This window comes from Anser brachyrhynchus, assembly GCF_964034855.1.
Source record: "Anser brachyrhynchus genome assembly, chromosome: 1".
NCBI classification, from domain to species: Eukaryota; Metazoa; Chordata; class Aves; order Anseriformes; family Anatidae; genus Anser; species Anser brachyrhynchus.
The window spans coordinates 117,016,475-117,036,908 of record NC_137694.1 but is presented as its reverse complement, the minus strand read 5'-3'; the positions used below and the strand labels follow the sequence as shown (position 1 = coordinate 117,036,908).

At 37.9% G+C, this 20,434-nt stretch overlaps 1 protein-coding gene across 7 annotated transcripts in view; it reads left to right on the top strand.

Moving 5' to 3' along the window:
• Nucleotides 1-20,434, top strand: part of DSCAM (DS cell adhesion molecule) — a 473,116-nt gene that overhangs the window by 411,000 nt on the left and 41,682 nt on the right. For all 7 annotated transcript variants that reach the window (XR_013945106.1, XR_013945107.1, XM_080576586.1 and 4 more), the window contains 6 exons: nt 6,282-6,399; nt 7,258-7,421; nt 10,736-10,834; nt 11,426-11,614; nt 13,892-14,182; nt 19,465-19,641. Coding sequence is in view for 5 of the 7 variants with exons in the window: in XM_080576586.1 (XP_080432712.1) it covers nt 6,282-6,399; nt 7,258-7,421; nt 10,736-10,834; nt 11,426-11,614; nt 13,892-14,182; nt 19,465-19,641 (1,038 nt within the window). In the remaining 2 variants the exon portion in view is untranslated. The remainder of the gene's footprint in view (nt 1-6,281; nt 6,400-7,257; nt 7,422-10,735; nt 10,835-11,425; nt 11,615-13,891; nt 14,183-19,464; nt 19,642-20,434) is intronic.

Genomic DNA, 20,434 nt, shown 5'->3' with positions numbered 1-20,434 from the left:
TAGCGATACTCCGATATAAAATTTGGATGATGCTAGAGGAAAAACCTCTCTTACAACTATGCACTTTGGACTGAAAAAAGTGATGAATAACCCATATGAAATTCAACAAGGCCAAGTGTCGGGTCCTGCACTTGGGGCACAACAACCCCAAGCAGCGCTACAGGCTGGGAGATGAGTGGTTGCAAAGCTGTCTGGCAGAGAAGGATCTGGGAGTACTGGTTGATAGTCCGCTGAATATGAGCCAGCAGTGTGCCCAGGTGGCCAAGAAGGCCAACAGCATTCTGGCTTGTATCAGAAACAGTGTGGCCAGCAGGTCTAGGGAAGTGATTGTCCCCCTGTACTCGGCTCTGGTGAGGCCGCACCTCGAGTACTGTGTTCAGTTTTGGGCCCCTCGCTACAAGAAGGACATGGAGGTGCTTGAGAGAGTCCAGAGAAGGGTGACAAAGTTGGTGAGGGGTCTGGAGAACAAGTTTTACGAGAAGCGGCTGAGGGAGCTAGGTTTGTTCAGCCTGGAGAAGAGGAGGCTCAGGGGCGACGTTATTGCTCTCTATAGGGACCTTAAAGGAGGCTGTAGCAAGGTGGGGATTGGTCTATTCTCCCACGTGCCTGGTGACAGGACGAGGGGGAATGGGCTAAAGTTGTGCCAGGGGAGGTTTAGATCGGATATTAGGAAAAACTTCTTTACTGAAAGGGTTGTTAGGCATTGGAATGGTCTGCCCAGGGAAGTGGTTGAGTCACCATCCCTGGAGGTCTTTAAGAGACGTTTAGATGTAGAGCTTAGTGATATGGTTTAGTGGAGGACTTGTTAGTGTTAGGTCAGAGGTTGGACTAGGTGATCTTGGAGATCTCTTCCAACCTAGATGATTCTGTGATTCTGTAATCTGTTTGTGGAAGTTGTGATGGGCACTAGGAATACTGATATGTTGTGATTTTATGAACTTTAGATATAGCCAGGTTAGAAATTATTATATCATGGACAAGATTTCCTGTATGAATGCATCACTGGGCCTTTTAGATAGTTGGGAGAAGTGGTGATCAGCGATGAGGACAGTGGACACACACACATAAAGAAGGATGGGCAGAGTTAATAGCCTTGAAGATCTTTCTCCCCCCAGCACATCTGAAACAAGTAACACATCACAGTTTTAGAAGCAGTTATAAACTAATTTTTTCAAAAGAAGTGCAAAGGGATGCAATACGGGGATGGGTAAGTCCGCAGTGCATGAACATTTGACTGACCAGTATTCTGAAGTTGTTTGCTTCCTTCTTTCTCCACTTATTTCACAGTAACTGTCCAAATAATGATACCATCATGACAACTAATGAGAGTTAACTTGGAATTGAATTATGCCAACTTAATTATAACCTCCTTAAGAACCCCTCTGAGAACAATGAGAATGTCTAGATAGGGGGTTGATGTGAAAGGACTAGTCCAATTTAAATGAAAGCTTAATTCAAGTTAACATTTTTTCCTTTAGTGTCTCAGAACAGATTGTTATTCTCTGTAATTAACTGTCAAGAATAAGCAAATACAACCCCAACAAATGAAAAGTAACCACAGAGATCAAAGTTCAGTCTCCATGTAAGCAGGTCATGTCCCCCCAAATTATGCTTCATTGTTGACTTGAAAGTTGTTTTTAGCCTATCAAATATATTTAAAAACAGAAAACCTTGCATGCACTTTGTTCTTATTGTTTTCTGATCATGATTGATTGAGAATGGCATTTCCCAGCAACATGACGATGACAGAACTAGGTGTGTAACAATCTGATCCTTTTGGAAGAAATCTCTGACTTTAATGTTAAGTTTCTCCTGTTCTTGTAGACCACCTGAGCATTAATGTTTAACAGATTTTTCTCCCGGTCTATGTTGCTTTGTGTATTTAATGTTTCTAAACTGCATACAGGGCTGACATGATACTATATGCACCTTATCAGTCTGTTTCTTTAACAATTCAGCATACAGGAGTACATACTATATTCTTTGAGAAAGTAAGTGAAAGAGACTCCTAACCCATGGTATTAACCAATTGCTCTTTTGTTTGGATTAAGCTGCAGTGAACTGCCATAATTCTCGTTCCCCTATGCCTTTAAAATCTGATTGTGTTCTCTACAGGAAGGGGAAAAAAATTATTACATCTTGCAAAGAAGTTATGGCCACTTCTTCCATGATAGTTAGAGTAGGTAATAGGATTCATAATTTAAACAATTAAACACAGAGAAAACCTCATTAACATGAGAAAGCGCATTCTTCAGTGAAGGTACCTCTTTATCTTCAATTAATGACTGGATAATTTGCAATAAATATGAACAGACATGGTCCTAATCCAATGCCATGCCATCCAAGGTCAGGCTGGTGGGTAGTTAGTAGGTATTTGGGTAGCTTTGATAGCAACGAGGCAAGGCCTACAGCTGAATTGCCTATATGCTACATAAAGTTCTCTTGGCTCAAAAGGGAGAGGTCTATGAGACTCAAGGTATTTCAACCTCATGAATACATCTTAACATTCCAAACCTATTACTGTCAGATGAATTTCACTAGGCATTTATTTTGTTACTAGTTTTCTATTGTTTGTGCACCTGTTAGCAGTCTCAGAACATTATTAGAAGTTAAGCTATAAAGAAAATTGAAGTTAAGAATTTTCATGTTGTTTTACCACCTCGTTAAAAGCACTCAGTGCATGAAAGAAATAGATAATGCATAAGAAGCTGTGGGTATTTTCACAAAAATAATCCTCTATGCTTTTGTAATGTGCACTTCTGAGTTATGATCTGCAATCCTACCACTGTCCTATGCTGCTGTGAAGTTTGTATTACTTTCGCACATCACAATACAATGAAACACACAGGATATTGAAAATCAGAACTACAACAGAAATGTGCTCTGGAGATCTAGTACCAAACCTATGACTTAATGAAGTATTCACTGTTAAAATAACTACTAAAAATAAATGAATATCAAGAAAAAGTTTGGTAATAATGGTGCCAAGTCATGCTGAAGGCTTCAGCAGGATTCCTGCATTATACATGCTTTGTTCTAATGTAACTGGCAGCAGTTAGAAATAGCTGAATATTTTGAGAAACATCGGAGAGGTGGAGAAGATAGGGACAACAGGATTAATATCTCATTTTAAATGAGATTTCAGATTTCATGTTGCAGAGGGAATGCCTGCATGGAACAGGAATTTGAGTTTTTGACCACTGTTGTTCAGAATGCACTAGAGCTACTAGCAGCAGTCCAGATGCTTACAGATGTGTTTTGTAGACAGTCATAGCTGACAGCATCTCCTGCTGCTTTTTAAAGATTGCATGAGTGCCATTAGACATCTCCTGCAACAAAAACCTGCCATCACTGAAGAAAAATGAGCCTTGTAACACTAATTGTAGTGGTATCAACATTTTGTATCACGTATGCAGTCTCTGGGTAGAATGAGTATTTTTCAGTTTCAGTAGCTAATTAGCCCATGGCTTGTGGCAGTATAGGCCTTTGTAAATCTTTTCTAGAAGATATGTCCTTAGGAGTGCCACAGTGGAAAGCAAGTCTGTTTCATTAGACTTAATGACCAACCATTGCCTTAGCATTATTCAAGTGTATCACCTCCCTGAGGCAGCACAAGCAGCAACACCCTCCTCAGAGGCTAACCATCAGAGCGGCCAGGAGGGAGCCAGGTCTGCTCAGCTCCTGTAATGCCAGGAGTGGATGTGCCAGTATTTGGTAGTTGGTAAAGTAGCATCGTGCCAATACCTAACCTGGACTTTTTCCGTTATACTAAATCTTTTAAAAAGCTATTTCTTATGTTTTCAATTAAAATTGTGACCAAAGAAAAATCTCTTCGAAAGCTTAATCTTCCACAAGGCTTGAAGAGAACATAGACTACACTGTCCAAACTGGTCGTATAATCTATGAAATCATTTCTTTTTATGAATATCTCAAATCCCACTGCAGTCCACTGAAGTAATTTCCCTTCACTCCAAAAGGTTTTTTCCATTACGTAAGATTATTTTTTTTTAATTTCGTTAGTAGAGGATAAAAACCCATTGAGTTGAAACATCACAGTTATATTTGATGCTAGCTAGCAATTTTTCCAATTGGTGCAAAAAGGATTATTAAATGCAAGGTCTGATCAATGTGCATGATTGAAGAAGATCAAGATTAAAAGTATTATTAAATATTTCAAGTATCTGTATTCAGTATGTGTCTTTGAAATGTATGTTTAAAGTCTGAAAAGTCAATTTCTATATCAAAGGTAATTTTTGAGTAATAAATCAGAATGAAACTTAACACATCTTCAGTGTTTATGTATATTATACACTGAAACTACAGGAATGATACTTTGTTTACATATTTAGCTGACCTGAAAGGTGACATGAATAGAACTGATGTAAGTGTCTGTTCATGTTTGTGGACTTCACATAGACTCTTTGAGGTGTACTAACATGTTAATATATGGAGGTTTATTTTGCTTAATTCTTTAACTGTTGTAACAAGCCTATCCCTCTTAAAGTTCATGGGAAAATGTCATGTTGAAAGAAAAAAAATAGGTTTGAATTCTGGAGCCAATAGGGGAATTGGGCAATATATTTAAAATATAAATTATCACTAGAACTTAGCATTAAAATAAATTGAGCTTTCTCAATGAATAAAAAAGAAAATAATATTTCCAGGCACTTTGTTAGAATCTGTGCTTTCTCAGAAAACAGGAAAGAGAAACTTCAGTTGACATGTCTTGAACTCCTTCAGTCTTGAGGTCATAAGCTGAAAATACATAATTATCTCTACATTTTTCATGAGTTCTTTTGCAGAACATTTTCCAAAAAGAAGCCACTCTTATCTCCACATTTGAAGTCAGTGTTCTTGTATAGCTTAGCCTCTACAGAAATACCTGACAGATAATATACAGAAATATTAATTTGGGGTTGTCTTTTGGGTTCTAATACAAACTTAATAGACCCAAACTTTTGTTCGTTTGTTTATTTAAACACACAGTATGATCATTTATATTACTCTGAGGATATATCTACACACTCGAATGAACTTTTCTAAGGCACCTAAAAGCTTCTCTGTGTATTCAATCCAGTATTTTGGAACTATTATGGACTATAAGCTGTCCTAAAATCAGTCCTGTTCATTTCTGGTAATTCTCAGCTGCCAGAATGGCTCCAATTTGTCTTTGCAAAAAAGTACCGAACACTCCTTTCTGGCTCCACTCCCTGACCAAAGCAGTGACAACAAACCATCCTGCCTTTAACTGACCTGGAAAAAAACTACCAACACAGTTTGAGTATATTCTGTGGAATCACACTTATGCCATCCCATTAAACAGTGTAATTACCATTGGAAAAAAGAGGTTTAGATTCAGATGTTGACCAACACCACCCTGTTGCTAGAGATAAAATATACTGGACTGCATGATCACATAAATCATCTCATCCATGGTGAAAAATCTGTTTTTCAAGAACTAGGACCAGTTTGGACAGCAGACAGCGAAGGGTACTTGTGAAGAGCTTTATATGGTCCATTTCCACAAAGAGTTGAGAGAAGTATGTTTATTGTAGGTAACCAGAATCACCCAAAAAAAGAAAAAGGAAAAAAAAAAAAAAAAGAAAGAGATAACAAGAAAAATGATGATCACAGAGTTATAACTGAGACATGAAAAGAGCTTTTCAGAAATTACCTGTTTTATAGAAGAGACAAGTTAAAAGATAGCTCCTGAGCCAATGAAAGCATAGCTTAGTAATTAAGAACTAATCCCAGTAACCTAAACTTGACAGAGAAATTGAGAGTACATGCAACTTTCTCCTCAGGAATATAAGCATTGGTTTTCTCATAGTTTAAATGAAGCCAAGACTTATTATAACAAACGTCATGTATCAGTAATTTAGCTTTTGTAAGACACCTGTCAATTGCAGACCCTTTCTGCTGGAATTTTGGAGAGAAGCACCCATTTCACATAATTTTCATCCATAATATTTACTACAAAACAGATAAAGATCAGTAAAGATGATCAATAACTAGTTTTACTCTTTTGTTCCACAAGGACTCTTCCAGTCTTCCTTTTCATTTCTCTGCTAGTTATTTGTCTTCCAGATACTAAAACTGCAGCATTTGTTCTTAAGTAAGTAGCTGTTGTTATGAATTAAGTGGAGTGAGTTACCTAAAAGCATGGCTTTGAAAGAGATTGTTTCGTGTTTCAAGGTTTAGTTCTGTGTGTGTGTGTTTCCCTTCAAATGACTGTATGAATAAGCACCTCATTTCAGTCTTCCTCACTCTCTCTTGCTCAGCTCCTGCCAGGATTTTGACTTTCAGCGGCACGGTGACAACTCCCTGGATGAAGGACATTGTCCTCCCTTGCAAAGCTGTTGGAGACCCAGCTCCAACAGTGAAATGGATGAAGGATAGGTAACCAGCAAATAAATGTATTACTCAAATAAAGTCCATTTGCCTCAAATCCTGAAGATGGCGATGCTAGTGATCCTTCATGACAGAGAAGGATCAGAAGATAAGAAAAGGCTCATTTGCAGGGACTGCATGCAGTCACAGTAGAGGAGTTCAAAAATTCCTTGAACTAAAAGTAATTGGCTGTGGTGATTAGAAGGTATCGAAAAGAGAGGAAAAGTTATGAAGAAGGGGCAAAGGTTAAATCAAAATGTTAAATCTTGGTGACCTTTCTCTTTTAACTTTAGGGCCACAGTAGCATTTCAATCTGAGAAAGAAAATGTTTGATGCATTTCAGTCACTGTGGAGTGTATGAACAGTGTATAAACATGTGCCTTACACATTTCTTGTTTTCCCTTATTTTGTTTTGATCTGTAGTTTCACAGTTTGACAGAGTCACACATGGAAACACACACGGACAATAATTTTCATCCAAGCACTGTGTAAGCAGTGATACTGCAGTGCTCTGATACCATCTTTTGGATTGATACACATACATAACCTTTTTTTTATAATGATGTACTTTGTAGCCAGGAACAGTTTTTTATTTTTACAATTTATGAAAGGGCAGATAGTTAAGGACGAAGTGAGTTCTCATTTTCACTCGAACGGGGACCAGGATATGTGTGTTCTTTAAGTGAATGGCAGGTGTTTCCCAGCAGAAAGTACTCCTTTGTTATTTTTATAAAGGAGGACCTCCCCTCACCCCATCTCCGCCCCAATTTTCTTTGTTTCTTTCTATTCTTAGTTCAGAAAAGTCCAATTCTGAGTAATTTTGATTGTAACTTCTTTAATGTATGCATTTTTTTTCCTGTGAGGTAGTAACGGGACACCCAGTCTAGTGATGATTGATGGACGAAGAAGCATCTTTAGCAATGGCAGCTTTGTCATCCGTACTGTGAAAGCAGAAGACTCTGGATACTACAGCTGTGTCGCCAGTAACAACTGGGGATCAGATGAAATAATTTTGAATTTGCAGGTACAAGGTAAGAATCTATCTCATAACTGTTATCACAACTGTTAACTGCTATGTGTTGGTAATACACAGGTATGTGCGTTTGCAGGTATATGTAAAATATTAGTACTAATCTACATTAATAAAAATTTTATTCTTCCAGATTAGTGAAGAAAGTATAATGCATGTCATTTTGACTCAGATGTCAGTATTTTCTTATATGGTATATATTTTGCTTTTGATTGAACATTTAACACACTTGCAGTTAACTCTGCATGTAAGATTTGGATGTTGGATTGACAACTGTTTGCATCCAGTTATTTTCTTGTTATTTTCCAAGAAGGTATGACCTTATGCCTTCTTCCAGTAAAAAGTACATGTATTTATTTAAATATTGCAATATTCGGAAAGAGAAGAAATCTTTTCTTTAGCTCTTAAGAAGCTATCAGCAGAAGTTTGCCTCTCTACTGACACTGGGAACAAAAACTTCATTATGCAAGAGCAGAATTTTGCTGATGAAAAATATGAAGAAACATTTAAAATGAAATGTCAGGATAAGGTCAACTAGCACATACTGCCAACTAATTTCCATATGCATGTTGAAATGTATATAATGCATTTATTGGAATAGAATAGAATAGTTCAGTTGGAACAGACCTTTAAAGATCCTCTAGTCCAACTGCCTGACCATTTCACAGCTAACCATAATAATGAGGACATCATTATCCAATTGCCTCTTCAATGCTGGCAGACATGTGGCATCAACCACGTCTCTAGGAAACCTGTTCCAGTGTTTTACCACCATCATTGTACAGAATTTTTTCCTGAAGTAAAGAAATTTTTCCTAACATTGTTGATAAGTGAAAAGTAATGACAATACAGGAGTACACATTAACAGTAATGTCAAAAAGAGTATATGAATTTGCATACCAAGAATTCACTACTCAGGAGATGATCTTGCTCTCTCACACCACAACAAAATTTGAACAAATGCTCAGAAGATAAATGTGCTTTAATTGGCTGCAAACTGTCATACTAGGGGGAAGCAAACCACTGAGTTAGGAATGTCTACCACACTGCAGCCAGTCACTCTCCATTCCCTGGATATGCAAACTAAGTTTCTAGTGCAGACATATGAGAGCACAGAAATAGATTGTCTCAACCACAATGCAACTCTCTCTGCTTAGACCAGTCCACTAAGCCTTGAAACAAATGCCACAGTTTATATTAACTTAGCTCCAATCCAAGTGAGCCTAATGATGTTTTTTTGCAATGTTTGAAGCATGACCACAACAGGAAGCAGGGAGAGAAACACTGTCAAATGGAAATCGTAAATTTATATTTCACTAAGTACTTTCATAATTGCATATCCTTGCTGTTATTGAACAGCAGTAACTAAAAGGAAATCAACATTACTTCCCTCAGGGGCAGAGCAGGACTGGCATTTAATAAGTGGGACCATCATCTTTTGTAGGTAGGGTGAAACTATGATGAAAGGTTTTACAATAAATCTTCCACAGGGTAGTGTGTGCAGTCTCTCTCCATGGAATAAGCAAAGTCAGTCAGAATAATCCATCTAATGTAGGAAATTTTCATTTAGAATATAAAGTGTCTTTTTTGTTTTCTTCAGCATTATTTAAGCCTGTAAGGGCAGTACAATACAACTTCTCTGTGAACTAGGCCTTAGTGGTAAACCAACAGCCTCCACTTGAACTGAAGCAGGGAGTGTTTCTTGGAGTTTTACTACTCTGCTGGTAGAGCTACCCCTTAAACACAGGCAAAGTAGGGAATGTCCTCTGGCAGCAGACTGCTGGACGTGACAGAGCATTTGTGACTCTGGGCTGCTTTGCACATGGGACAGGGTCTGTCAAGCAGTAACCATGGCAGGGGAAAGGTAGTTCATGCCAGAATAAGCAAGAACACCACCACCCCTTCCCACTCTTGCAATGGCCGTGACCAGAGGCTGCCCTGGTGTCTCTTTTCCCTAACTTTCTGACCCAGTCCTGCCCCTGCTTCTTGGATCCTCTTCCCATTACAGGCACAGTCCATGCCTCTCTCCTTGATCTTGAGGCAGCAAAACTCAATGTTGATTACCTTTCCAAGAACCTTGGAGATATCTGGAACACTTAAGAAAACAACCCATAAGATGAGACAGATAGAGTGTCACTGTGCATGAGCAGAGCAATACAAAGAATTTGAAACAGGAACTCCTTTTCCCCTGCTTTCTATTTCTGAATCTAGAATTGTAGATGTAAAGCTCTTTTGTAAAGTGTCAGTAAATATTTACCCTTCAGGATCTTTTTACTAATTTGACTAGCTCTTTAGATTTCATCTGTCAATCTTCTCTTTTTTAACAAACATTATCCTATATGGCCTTGATGTTTTTGTGCCATGGTTCTGGCTACCCCACTAGTACAACAGGACTAGCTAAATGATTCTGGAAGAAGTCAAAAATCATCTTGCCAGGCTATAACTTAGATGTTACCATATTGGCTCAGTGGACACATTTTATATGCCAGACTCTTGACAGCTCTATAAAGGTGGAAAGAAAGGTGGGTACTTTTCCACTTTCTGCTACTGAGCATTGAGCTCTGCAAACCCAGCCACTAATCTTGATGCAATTGGAGGAATTTCGGTTCTCCCTAGGTTGGGTGCCTTATTGGGGTACGACATGCCTCCTTACCTTCATGATGGATTTTCCTCCAAAGGAAACTGGACACTGGGTAGAGGATGGGAGACAAGATCTTATCCCTGTGCTCTTTCAGAAGCAGATTCTGAGAACCATGACATTCTTAGGTCTCATAGTTTGGACACAACCGTAATGTTTATAGGGAGAAACAGAATTGAAGTATTTCGGGGTTTGTTCAGCCTCCCAGTTACGCTTGCAGAAACTTTTGTTAAGCACTTCTCTTTTCATTTTTACCATAATAGCTTTCAAACGCATTCATGAGTGGGTGGGACATCATTTGCAAATGGACATCTGTTCCCTGCCACTAAGAATTCAGCTTCTTCCTAAAACAGATACGAAAAATAATGGAAAAAAAAATATTTGGGTAGCTCGTATGGCATGTAGAAAGAGGTCTGACAGGACATATACTCAAAATTCAAAGAAAATCAAGGGTTAAGAACTGAAAGACAAAACTGTGTAAAAATTTAAACATAAAAAATGAGAGCCTGTCTGCTCTTGTCTTAACCAAGGATGTCAGCCAAACAGACACTTTGACAGAAATAATTTGCATTTTTTTGCAACTCAAAACAGTTATTTGATAAATGACTGTTAGGTGGGATTAAGATCACATCTAATAATTTGAATCTATTTTCTATTTTTAACTATTCCCCATCCAGTTCCACCAGACCAGCCAAGACTTACTGTGTCCAAAACTACATCTTCCTCCATCACTCTTTCCTGGATACCTGGAGACAATGGTGGCAGTTCTATCCGAGGTAATATAATCCAGGTTAATTGCAACTTCTTCCTAAATTGTCATATGTTGATAGGATTAGTATATAATTATGATTGGCTCAAAAAAAAAAAAAAAAGAAAAAGAATAAAGAAAAACAAAGTAATCTGTATTGCTGTCAGTTTTTAATGTGCACCATCATAGCAATAACAGCTTTCAGCAAATTGCAGTTTCTCTTTGTGGTGGTTTAATCACAGATTTAATCACTTTCTTCTAGTGTATCCTCATCTGTTATGACAGTTACACTCTCTGATTTTCTAGACATGTAATCTCTAACCATTCATTATTGAGGGTCCAGGTTTATCATCTGGTCTTTATTGCTGATTGAAGGGTATTTAGAAATGTCTGTCCCTTTCTTTTCCCTTTGAAGCTATCATTAAAATGATATTTAAGCTGTTGTAAGGGTAGGCAATGTGTGTATTGCTTGATGTCTTTTAGTCAGGGGAGAGCTGTATGTCTCCCTGTGCACAGGACTTATCTAGCTTCATGAGGTCTTTAAAATTATTTGTCATATTATCTTCAGAATTTGTGATTCATGTCAGGTTTATCATTGCCATTTGTGCCTTGTCTGCAGGTTATATTTTGCAGTACTCAGAAGATAACAGTGAGCAGTGGGGCAGTTTTCCCATTAGCCCTAGTGAGAGGTCCTACCGCTTAGAAACATTGAAATGTGGCACTTGGTACAAGTTTACTCTAACTGCACAGAATGGAGTGGGGCCAGGACGCATCAGTGAGATCATTGAGGCCAAAACGCTTGGAAAAGGTATGTTAATTTGCATCCCCCTTTGCCCACCTAAAGCTTTTGCATTGTGCTGTAGATCTTGGTTTGATTAGATGATGGGTTTGGATATTTTAATATTGGCTTTGAAAACATTTCCAATTCTGTCCATTTTGTCCATGTTATGACAGAAACGGCTGTCTCTGTGAGACTCAAAGTGTGTATCAGCTGATATTTTTTCCTTATATCATTAATAATTTCATTCAAAAATGGGTTGGTAGATACTTTGGAAGTCAGTATCGCTGTTATCACAGGCTATAACATTTTCCAAGAGGAAATTGCTTCCTGTACTGATGTAAAAATCAGGATGTTATTTGTCTGAGTGCTGAAGGAAGAGGAGCATACGTTTATATATAGTGCAAGTGGAGCCAATGTCTTATTTCTGCTCTGAGCTGGTATTGCAGGAGCTATGCAAGTAACAAACACCCTTTGAACAGAATAGGTGCCAAAAATAAAGTAGAAGTTTGCGTAAAGTTCTGCAAGGCAAAACAGATAAATCTGTGGAGTTTTCAAGTAACTGAGCAGTAGGTCCCATGGTCCTAGTTGCTGAGTGTAGTTCTACATGAAAATGTCTTGCAATTATGAACAGATTTGGCATACACCCAGTTAAAGATGTAGTAAGTCCGCAGAGTGGAGTAGCTTTGCATAATGCCTTGAAGATCGCCCCACCTTGCATCTCTTCACACTGGTTATAAGTACTCTGATTTGAGAGTTGTTTCATAATAAAGTTAGTTTACAGTGATAGGTATGTCTGTCCTATATACTATTTATCACACCTGCGCTGTTGCAAATCTCTAGAGTGTCACAGCAAAGTGGGAAATTTTATTTGACACTCAGTGGCATAAGGAAGACCTGGTATGCAGTAGATGTAACTGCTATGACTTGCTGAAGCTCAGGAGAGGCAGCAGATCACTTCGTACATACTGAGTATATTGGTGGCCAGGGAGAATGATCCACTCACTGACTTTAAAGAAAGTGACATGTAGAGAACAAGATGATGGATGTTCTAGATTTCTTTGACTGAAATGGGGAGAGGTTTATGCATGCTACAGGTAACATGCAAGTAGTTCATGAGAAAGCAGATTTCTCAGCCTTTTGAATTTCTCTGGGATTTGACATACATACCTGTGTTACATTTACAGACTGAAAAAAGTATTGTGTGATTTAGAATATTAAAGTCATTCTTGTTCACGTGAATGCTGTAGAAGCATCTCTATCTAAAGCTATTAACAAAGCCAACTAAAATAATTCATAATCCATAACAGGAATCACCAATTTCTTTTAGATTCCTGTAGAAGTGAGTATATATTTTGGAACATCATCAAGAAAGACAAAAATAAAAAAGGCCTCATAGGATAAGATGCTGATATGGCATGGGATGAAACAGCACATTATAGATAATTTTTATTAGATTAGTTGTAGCTTCCAAAAGTAAAAATATTTTTTTCTGCTAAGCAGTTAGCAGAATAATACTTTTAAGTACTCTACAATAATCTCTGATGTAAATAACATTTGCTGATGACCTGTTTTGTCCACCTACTGTTATTATTTCAGTTCTAAAGTGCCACTTTAACTGTCAGTATACACCTATTACATAGAATTGTCAAAAAACTTTAATTTATATATCATCTGAAACAATATTAGATCCCAAAGCAAGACCAGTATGTAGAAATGTCAACCTGCCAACCCTTTTCTGAATGGAAACAACTCATAAATAAAAAACTCAAAGTATATATTATTTTCAAATACATGTGCAATGCCAACATATCAATATTTCAAATATATATATATTGTTGCATTTTCCTCAAAATTGACATTTTCTGCAAATGAAAAACCTCTGTATACTCAGAAAAAAAAAAAAAGGAAAGCACACAATTTCTTTTCTTTTTTTTTGCAAGGCAGTAAACAGGGGCATTTAATGATATGAAGTTTCTGCCCTAGATTCACAAGCTGACTCTTGCCAATATATGCAAACTGACAAATCAGGTCCATACAGAGGCATATGGATATTTTTCACATATGGATTTGAAAATCTAGGTTTTTGAGTCTGGCACATAGTGTGAAGAAACCTTTAAGAAGGCAAGGGGTTGCAGGGAAGGAGGTAGCGGGGAAGGAGGTAGCAGGGAAGGAGTAAAATATATAGATATTGAGTCTGGTACAGCTAGGACTGTACCAGAAATAATATATTTTAATATTATATTTTTGAGAGCCCTATATCTGTAATACTCAAGAGTTTCACTTGAAATATATCATTGCGTCCAGAGCCACAGTTTTCAAAGGAACAAGAACTCTTTGCTAGTATCAATACCACAAGAGTGAGGCTGAACCTGATAGGCTGGAATGATGGTGGCTGCCCCATCACCTCCTTCACCCTGGAGTACCGGCCATTTGGGACGACAGTCTGGACAACTGCTCAGCGGACATCCCTGTCAAAGTCCTACATACTGTATGACCTCCAGGAGGCAACCTGGTACGAACTGCAAATGAGAGTATGCAACAGTGCTGGCTGTGCAGAGAAACAAGCCAAATTTGCAACGCTTAATTATGATGGCAGTAAGTATATCTTTTTAGTTACGTGTCCAAGGTACTGTTTTTATTCTGACTTCTTGTCTGATGCTTTTGCTTATGTCTCTCTGTCTGTTTCCTTCCTTCCTTCCTTCCTTCCTTCTTTCCTTCCTCCCTTCCTTCCTTCCTTCCTTCCTTCCTTTTTTTTTTCACACAAAATCCTTTTTAAATCTGCTTAGCTGTGCTGTAAGAGGGATAACTGTCTCAAAGATGTAAAATGCCTATAGATTTCATGACACTAGGCTGCCAGGCAGAAAAGAGGAATTGTTTATTTGTCCTCACTGAGGAACATATCCAGCACCAAAGTCAATCGACCATAAGACACATAACCATAAGACACCAGGTGTCATTACTTCCAGTGCTCACAGAAGCACTTGCTAGTATTTCATGCATCTCTTCCACGAGATTTTTGTCTTCCATACAATTGGTTCCTGCAGCAATTTATTGTGGTGACTTGCCTCATTGCCATTCCATGCAATGTCCTTGTGACACAGCTGAAAACCTATTACGTGACACAACGGAGCAGCTAACTAGCTTGTCTTCCGGGAAAGCCGCCGGACAACATCCTCCAAGGGCAAAGCGATGGCAGTGCTATTATCCCTATTTACAGACAGGGAAGAGTGAAACTAATGGGTGTGACAGATGGCTCTATCATGCTCAGCAGCAGGGCACAGGGGATGGAGGAATCGTTGCATCCTGCCTTTTTTGCCAGGGGTTACTGCCCACTCTTGCATAAGCCAGAACAAGAGGGTGAGAGCAAACACGCCAATTTGTCAGTCACTTCAGCTCATATCCTGCTGTATTTATTGAAAGTGATGGTGGCACATGTGTGCTTCTGCTGACTCTGTAGTGGGGAATGGCGGTATTTCTGGCAAAACAGCAGTACAGATGGCTCCAGATGGCGATCTCTTGAATTGTTCTAGTGTGAATTGCCAGAGCTTTTCTGGAGACATTCAGTGTAATACGTTGTCATGTCGCCAGAGATATTGTGCTGCATTATGCAATCACTTTGTTACATCTGTACTGTTAAATTAAACAACAGGACTAGTGAGCAAGTTCAAACAAGAACAGATAATTGCCCAGCTACAGCACCAAATTGCTAACCATTCATGATTCTGTATTGTTAACACATCTCCCTGCCACAGAGCTGGCCCACACAAACCAGCGCTCTCCAGGAGAATCCCCTGCTATGGTTCAGGGAAGAGCAGGCAACAAGGCCCATTCCCAGCCAGAAGTGTAGGCTATGGATCTGTCAGGGCTTAAACCTCTGCACCTTACCCATCTTCTAATGCTACCACACTCTGTGTACCTGCTAACTAACAGTTCTTGCAGACAACTAACACATGCTCTTGTAGCTGTCCTTTCACGAATAACACTCACCACAGTGAAAACATGAGGGCATGTATCATTTTGATAAGCTGCCACAGGGCCCTCACATTCTTTCAGAAACTCCAAAAAAAAAAAATTAAGAGAAATTTTTTTCTCAGCTCTTGAGGCCTATAGAAAAAGAAGATCCAAGTACTTCTTATACAAATGCTGACAGATCTTGCCGGGTAGACTTAGAACCTGTTTTATTAAGCAGTAAATGTCAAAAACTTGTTCAAATATTATGGGCTAACTTATTTCCATTTTACTTAGCTTATCTTCTTTCCTTTCCAATTTCTTTCTACTGGTGCCATAACTTTCAGTTATTTTTTTTTTAAATATATTCACAATTATTGTTACATGTATATGGCTGGGACAGTCTTAAGACATATCTTAAAATGGGATGATCTGCAAACGCAATTCTGGAACCTCAAACTCCCACTGATAACACTGCAATCAAACATTCTTACAATGACCTGATTTGAAATGTTGTCAGACTCTGATTTTTGTCTACATAGCTTGTTTTCACTTACTGTGACCTACATGCCATTTTGATTCTGTGTTACTGTATGGCATCTTTAAAAGTGAGAAAATGAAACAATAAAAATGGTTGCAGCATTAAATTTCCTGGGCCACTGCTTTTGGTCAGCTTGAAAATTTTTCATTTATGGCATTGATGGTTTTATTTGTCAAGCATGCCTTGCCAGGACTTTATTGTGCCTCAGAGAGGCAATATGATCTCAAATAATAGCCACAACATTGAGAGGGGAAGACATGACTAGACAAGTGGATTTCAGTTCTCAAGTTTTCTGAATTTGTTATATTTGTTGCAGAACTAAAATGATAAGATCATTCTTATTATCATTAGGGAAACTGAAACTGGTGTATTCCCACATAAAGGGTTTTATGGAAGAGCTTTTTCAGTGCTTCTAAAACAAAATATGTCCCTACAGAGTCCCAGCTTCCCATTCATTCATTCAGTGATAAACTGTGTAGGCTTAAAGGTGCTTCAGACCTGGAAAATAGTGTCTGCCAAGAAATCAACATGTTCTAACAATAATTCCTGCAGAATCTTTTTGCTTTCATAGACAGTGATTTTTTTTTTCTTTCACAAAAAACATGCCAGTGGAAACTTTCTGGCCAGCTCTTGCTTTTGAGTACTAATCCTACCTCTACCATTGATTCCTTTTGTGATATGAGACTAGCTTCTTCCAGCTTCTAGGGGTCACAACTGCCCTTAGGGTAAAGCAGATACAAGGATGGGTCTTTGAAGTTCTGACAATACTCCTATGAATGTTCTAGGATACAAAATGCTGCAAATGTGTTAGGAGCATTAGTTGTCTTAAGCTAAAGCCTTTGCCAAATTTGTAGAAGTCCTTGAGTTACATCTTCTTTCAGTCAATTTGTCTGAACTTCAATAGCTGATCTGCACTAGAGCTCCTGAGAAATATCATGGCTAAGTATAATTCACCTGAAATCCCTTCACGATGAATCGTGTCAAAAGGTTAATGATAGGTCTATGTGCAGGTCTTTGCTTTCTGTTCATAGATATTTCAGCTAACCACTTTCAGCTTGCAGGATATTGTGACCTCCCTGCCCCTTGTTTTTCAGAACATTTGCACTCAACGCTTAAGGAGATATTTTTAGCAATGTGCAGCTGTAGAGTGTAGTACTGAAAAGGAGCTTCCTGGCTCAGAGATCAGCTGCTCAGTAGCCCTGACATTAAATCAGATCAGCTTGGTAGGAGCTCTAAACTCTGTTAATTGATTTTAGCCCACCAGGAGACTTCCTACCATGAAGAACACTTAGGACACAGGAAAACACTTCACAGTCCTAAAGTCACAAGGTGCAATGGGAGATGCTGGAAGGACATAGGGGAAAATTGGGTCAGAGACATTCAGATTTCAACTCCTATGAAGCACCAGTAAAGCAGGCTAACAAAAGACAATGATGAATTGACCTGAAATTTAAAATAAATAAATAAATAAATATTTCCAGTTTGTCTGGGACTTTACTCTGGGAAAACCTTTCACTTTTTTACTTCTAGCCACAACCTAGGATTGCAACAAATGTTGAAATGGTATTTTCTCAATGGATAGCAGATTTAGGTTATGGCAATTTTTAATTCCATTGGTGAATATCCACACATGGATAATGTGGAGGATACGTAAACTTACAGTTTAACTGAAATTGAAGCCACTTGAATCAAAGTATTAGGGAGATCAAGACATAATTTCAGGCAATATTGAACGCAACAGTCTTTAGCCAGTCATCTGTGTCACTCTAATTCAGTGTAAAGTTCGTCCCTTTAGTATTCAGCAGGATCTAGAGACAGTTATTAGTATTTCCTTCAAGAATTCACAGGCCTTTCCATTTCTCCGTCTAATCACTTTCTTTGCCTTCAGTCGGTTAAGACAAGAAGAAAAAATCCTGCTGTGTATTTATTCCAAGCAATGGAAAATTACAAAATTATAGAAAATTATGGGAAAGAAATGCAATATAAAATTAGAAAAATATTCAGAATACAACTGTAAGATTTTTTTTTTTCTGAAGTACTTAATATAGCTTTGGGTTGTAGCTTTTTTGTTTATCTCCATCCCTTAAGAGAACTATTCTTTTTATATACAACTCAAACAGCTCTTATAAACAAACAAACAAACAAAACATGCCTACAGATTCACATTTCCACTGTGGTTATCACCCTTGCATTGTACTGCATCATATCTTTTTTCACTTTTTTTTTTTCTTTTGTTTCTGTGATACTCTGTGGTACGTAATGAGATATAACTATATCACACAATTCAGCAATTAAAATGTAAAAAATGTGCCTGTTTTTCTTTCTCATCTTCCTTACTTTTAGCAAGTAAGTAGCCAATTTTATGTTTCAGTAGCTGGTTAAAATTGAATAGCTTTCATCGACAGTCATCACAGTTCACAATACTTGCGTATTTGTACCCATTTCAAACAAATCTGCATTTTATAGCCTCATTTGTAGTTGCATGTAGCAGTTTAATTGTAATCAGGAAATGAGTGAGAAGCTTTCCATACCTAAATAGTTTTCCAAAGAAAATGCTGTATTCTTCTCACGTCCTTTAGAAGTAAAGAAAAAAAGAATAGAAAAGTTCAGGTATTACATATCACCAGGAAGCCAGGTATATTCAAAATGCAAATATGTCCCAGAATGAAAAAGTGAGCTGCCTGCCAATGTGAGTGCTTTGCAGATTCATTTCCTTCATTTCACTCTCAAAATTTGCTCATTTTTATCCAGCGTTACTCTCCTGTTTTACTGATAAGTATAATGTCAGACTCTCTTTAGAGAATTAGCATCAGGTTGGCTATCTGAATCTAAGATCAATAACACTGCTGAACCCCTAAGACATGATAAAAGAATGTAGAAGATTCATGTGATGCGTGTAGCACAAAATGTGTGTTGTCATATATGTCCCTTACAAAGAAAAGCCAAGCAGAGCATAAATCTGTTGTAGCCATGCTACTTTTCCATAGTAAAGATTAATATAGGTAGCAATTCTGAGATGTCTTAGAACTTTGGAATGATTTAAAGTACTTAAAATTAATTGTAGTACATGATTGTGTAATGAACACAGACTTCTTTTCCATATTTTTTTTGGGAAAAAAAAAAAGCCATGACATTGTTGATGTATACACCTCTTTATGCCTCTTCTCAATTTCTAATAATTTGAGTCCCTGCTGTCAGTGGCTTGTTACCAGTGTGACTGATTATGCATGCATAGCCATTATACATACAAACATAGCATCCATCCTGAACATGAGAAATCCTTCTTTATGTTTTGCATGTGGTTGAAGCATATGATATGCCATATTTCCTGAGAACTCAATCTTTTGTCTTCATTAATAGGCATCTAATATCATGACACTGTTTCCAGGTACAATCCCTCCACTCATTAAGTCAGTTGTGCAAAGTGAGGAAGGGCTGGCAACCAACGAAGGGTTAAAGATGCTGGTGACCATTTCCTGTATCTTGGTTGGGGTCTTGCTGCTTTTTGTGATGCTGCTGATTGTGCGAAGGAGGAGGAGGGAGCAGAGACTGAAGAGGCTGCGAGGTAAGTTGAGAGCTGTGGCACTTATTCTTACATATACACACTCTCCAAACCCAGAAGTACAAGTGGGGCTGCATGTGACCAAATGGTTCAATCCCCAATTGGTATAATTTTCCTATAACATGTAGCAGGTAAAACATATGTGTTTTTTACAGAAATTCCTTCTTTCATCATTTTGTAGTCTAGTCGAACAATGAACCATATAACCACTGTTAACCATTATTTTGCATGAGGGAAAGGAAAATAATTCTCAAGTACTGGTGTTTGGGGATTTTTGTTGTGTTTTTTTTTTCTTTCTTTTTTTTTTCTTTATCTTGTGAATAGTCTCAATAACATAAAATCTTTTTTTTTTAAAAAAAAAAAAAAGACTAAAATCAGATGTTCTGGAGATGGAAGGGTTTCAGTTTTCTAGCAGACGTTAAGTGATTCCAGAATTATGCAATTAATGTAGCCAGATGTTAGGCTAGAAAACACATCCAGATATTCTCAGATTTGTTACCATATTGTTTTCCTTATGATGTATTATAACAAAACTCTTAAAACAACTTTTCACTGTTCACTCACAATTCATTGTAGCTGAAAGTCCTTTTCTCTAATCTTTATTCAAATTCATGTTTCCTATGTGAATAAGTCTTAGATTTATGAATTCATTTAGCTGTATTGGGCTTCTAGTAAGCACCTCCAGCTGAGTCCCAACGAGGTTTTTGACCCTTGCACTCTGCAACTTCTGCACTTGGCCTTGTGGGCTTTGCAGTAGCACACGATAGTAAACATTACACTGAAATAATTTGAAAAA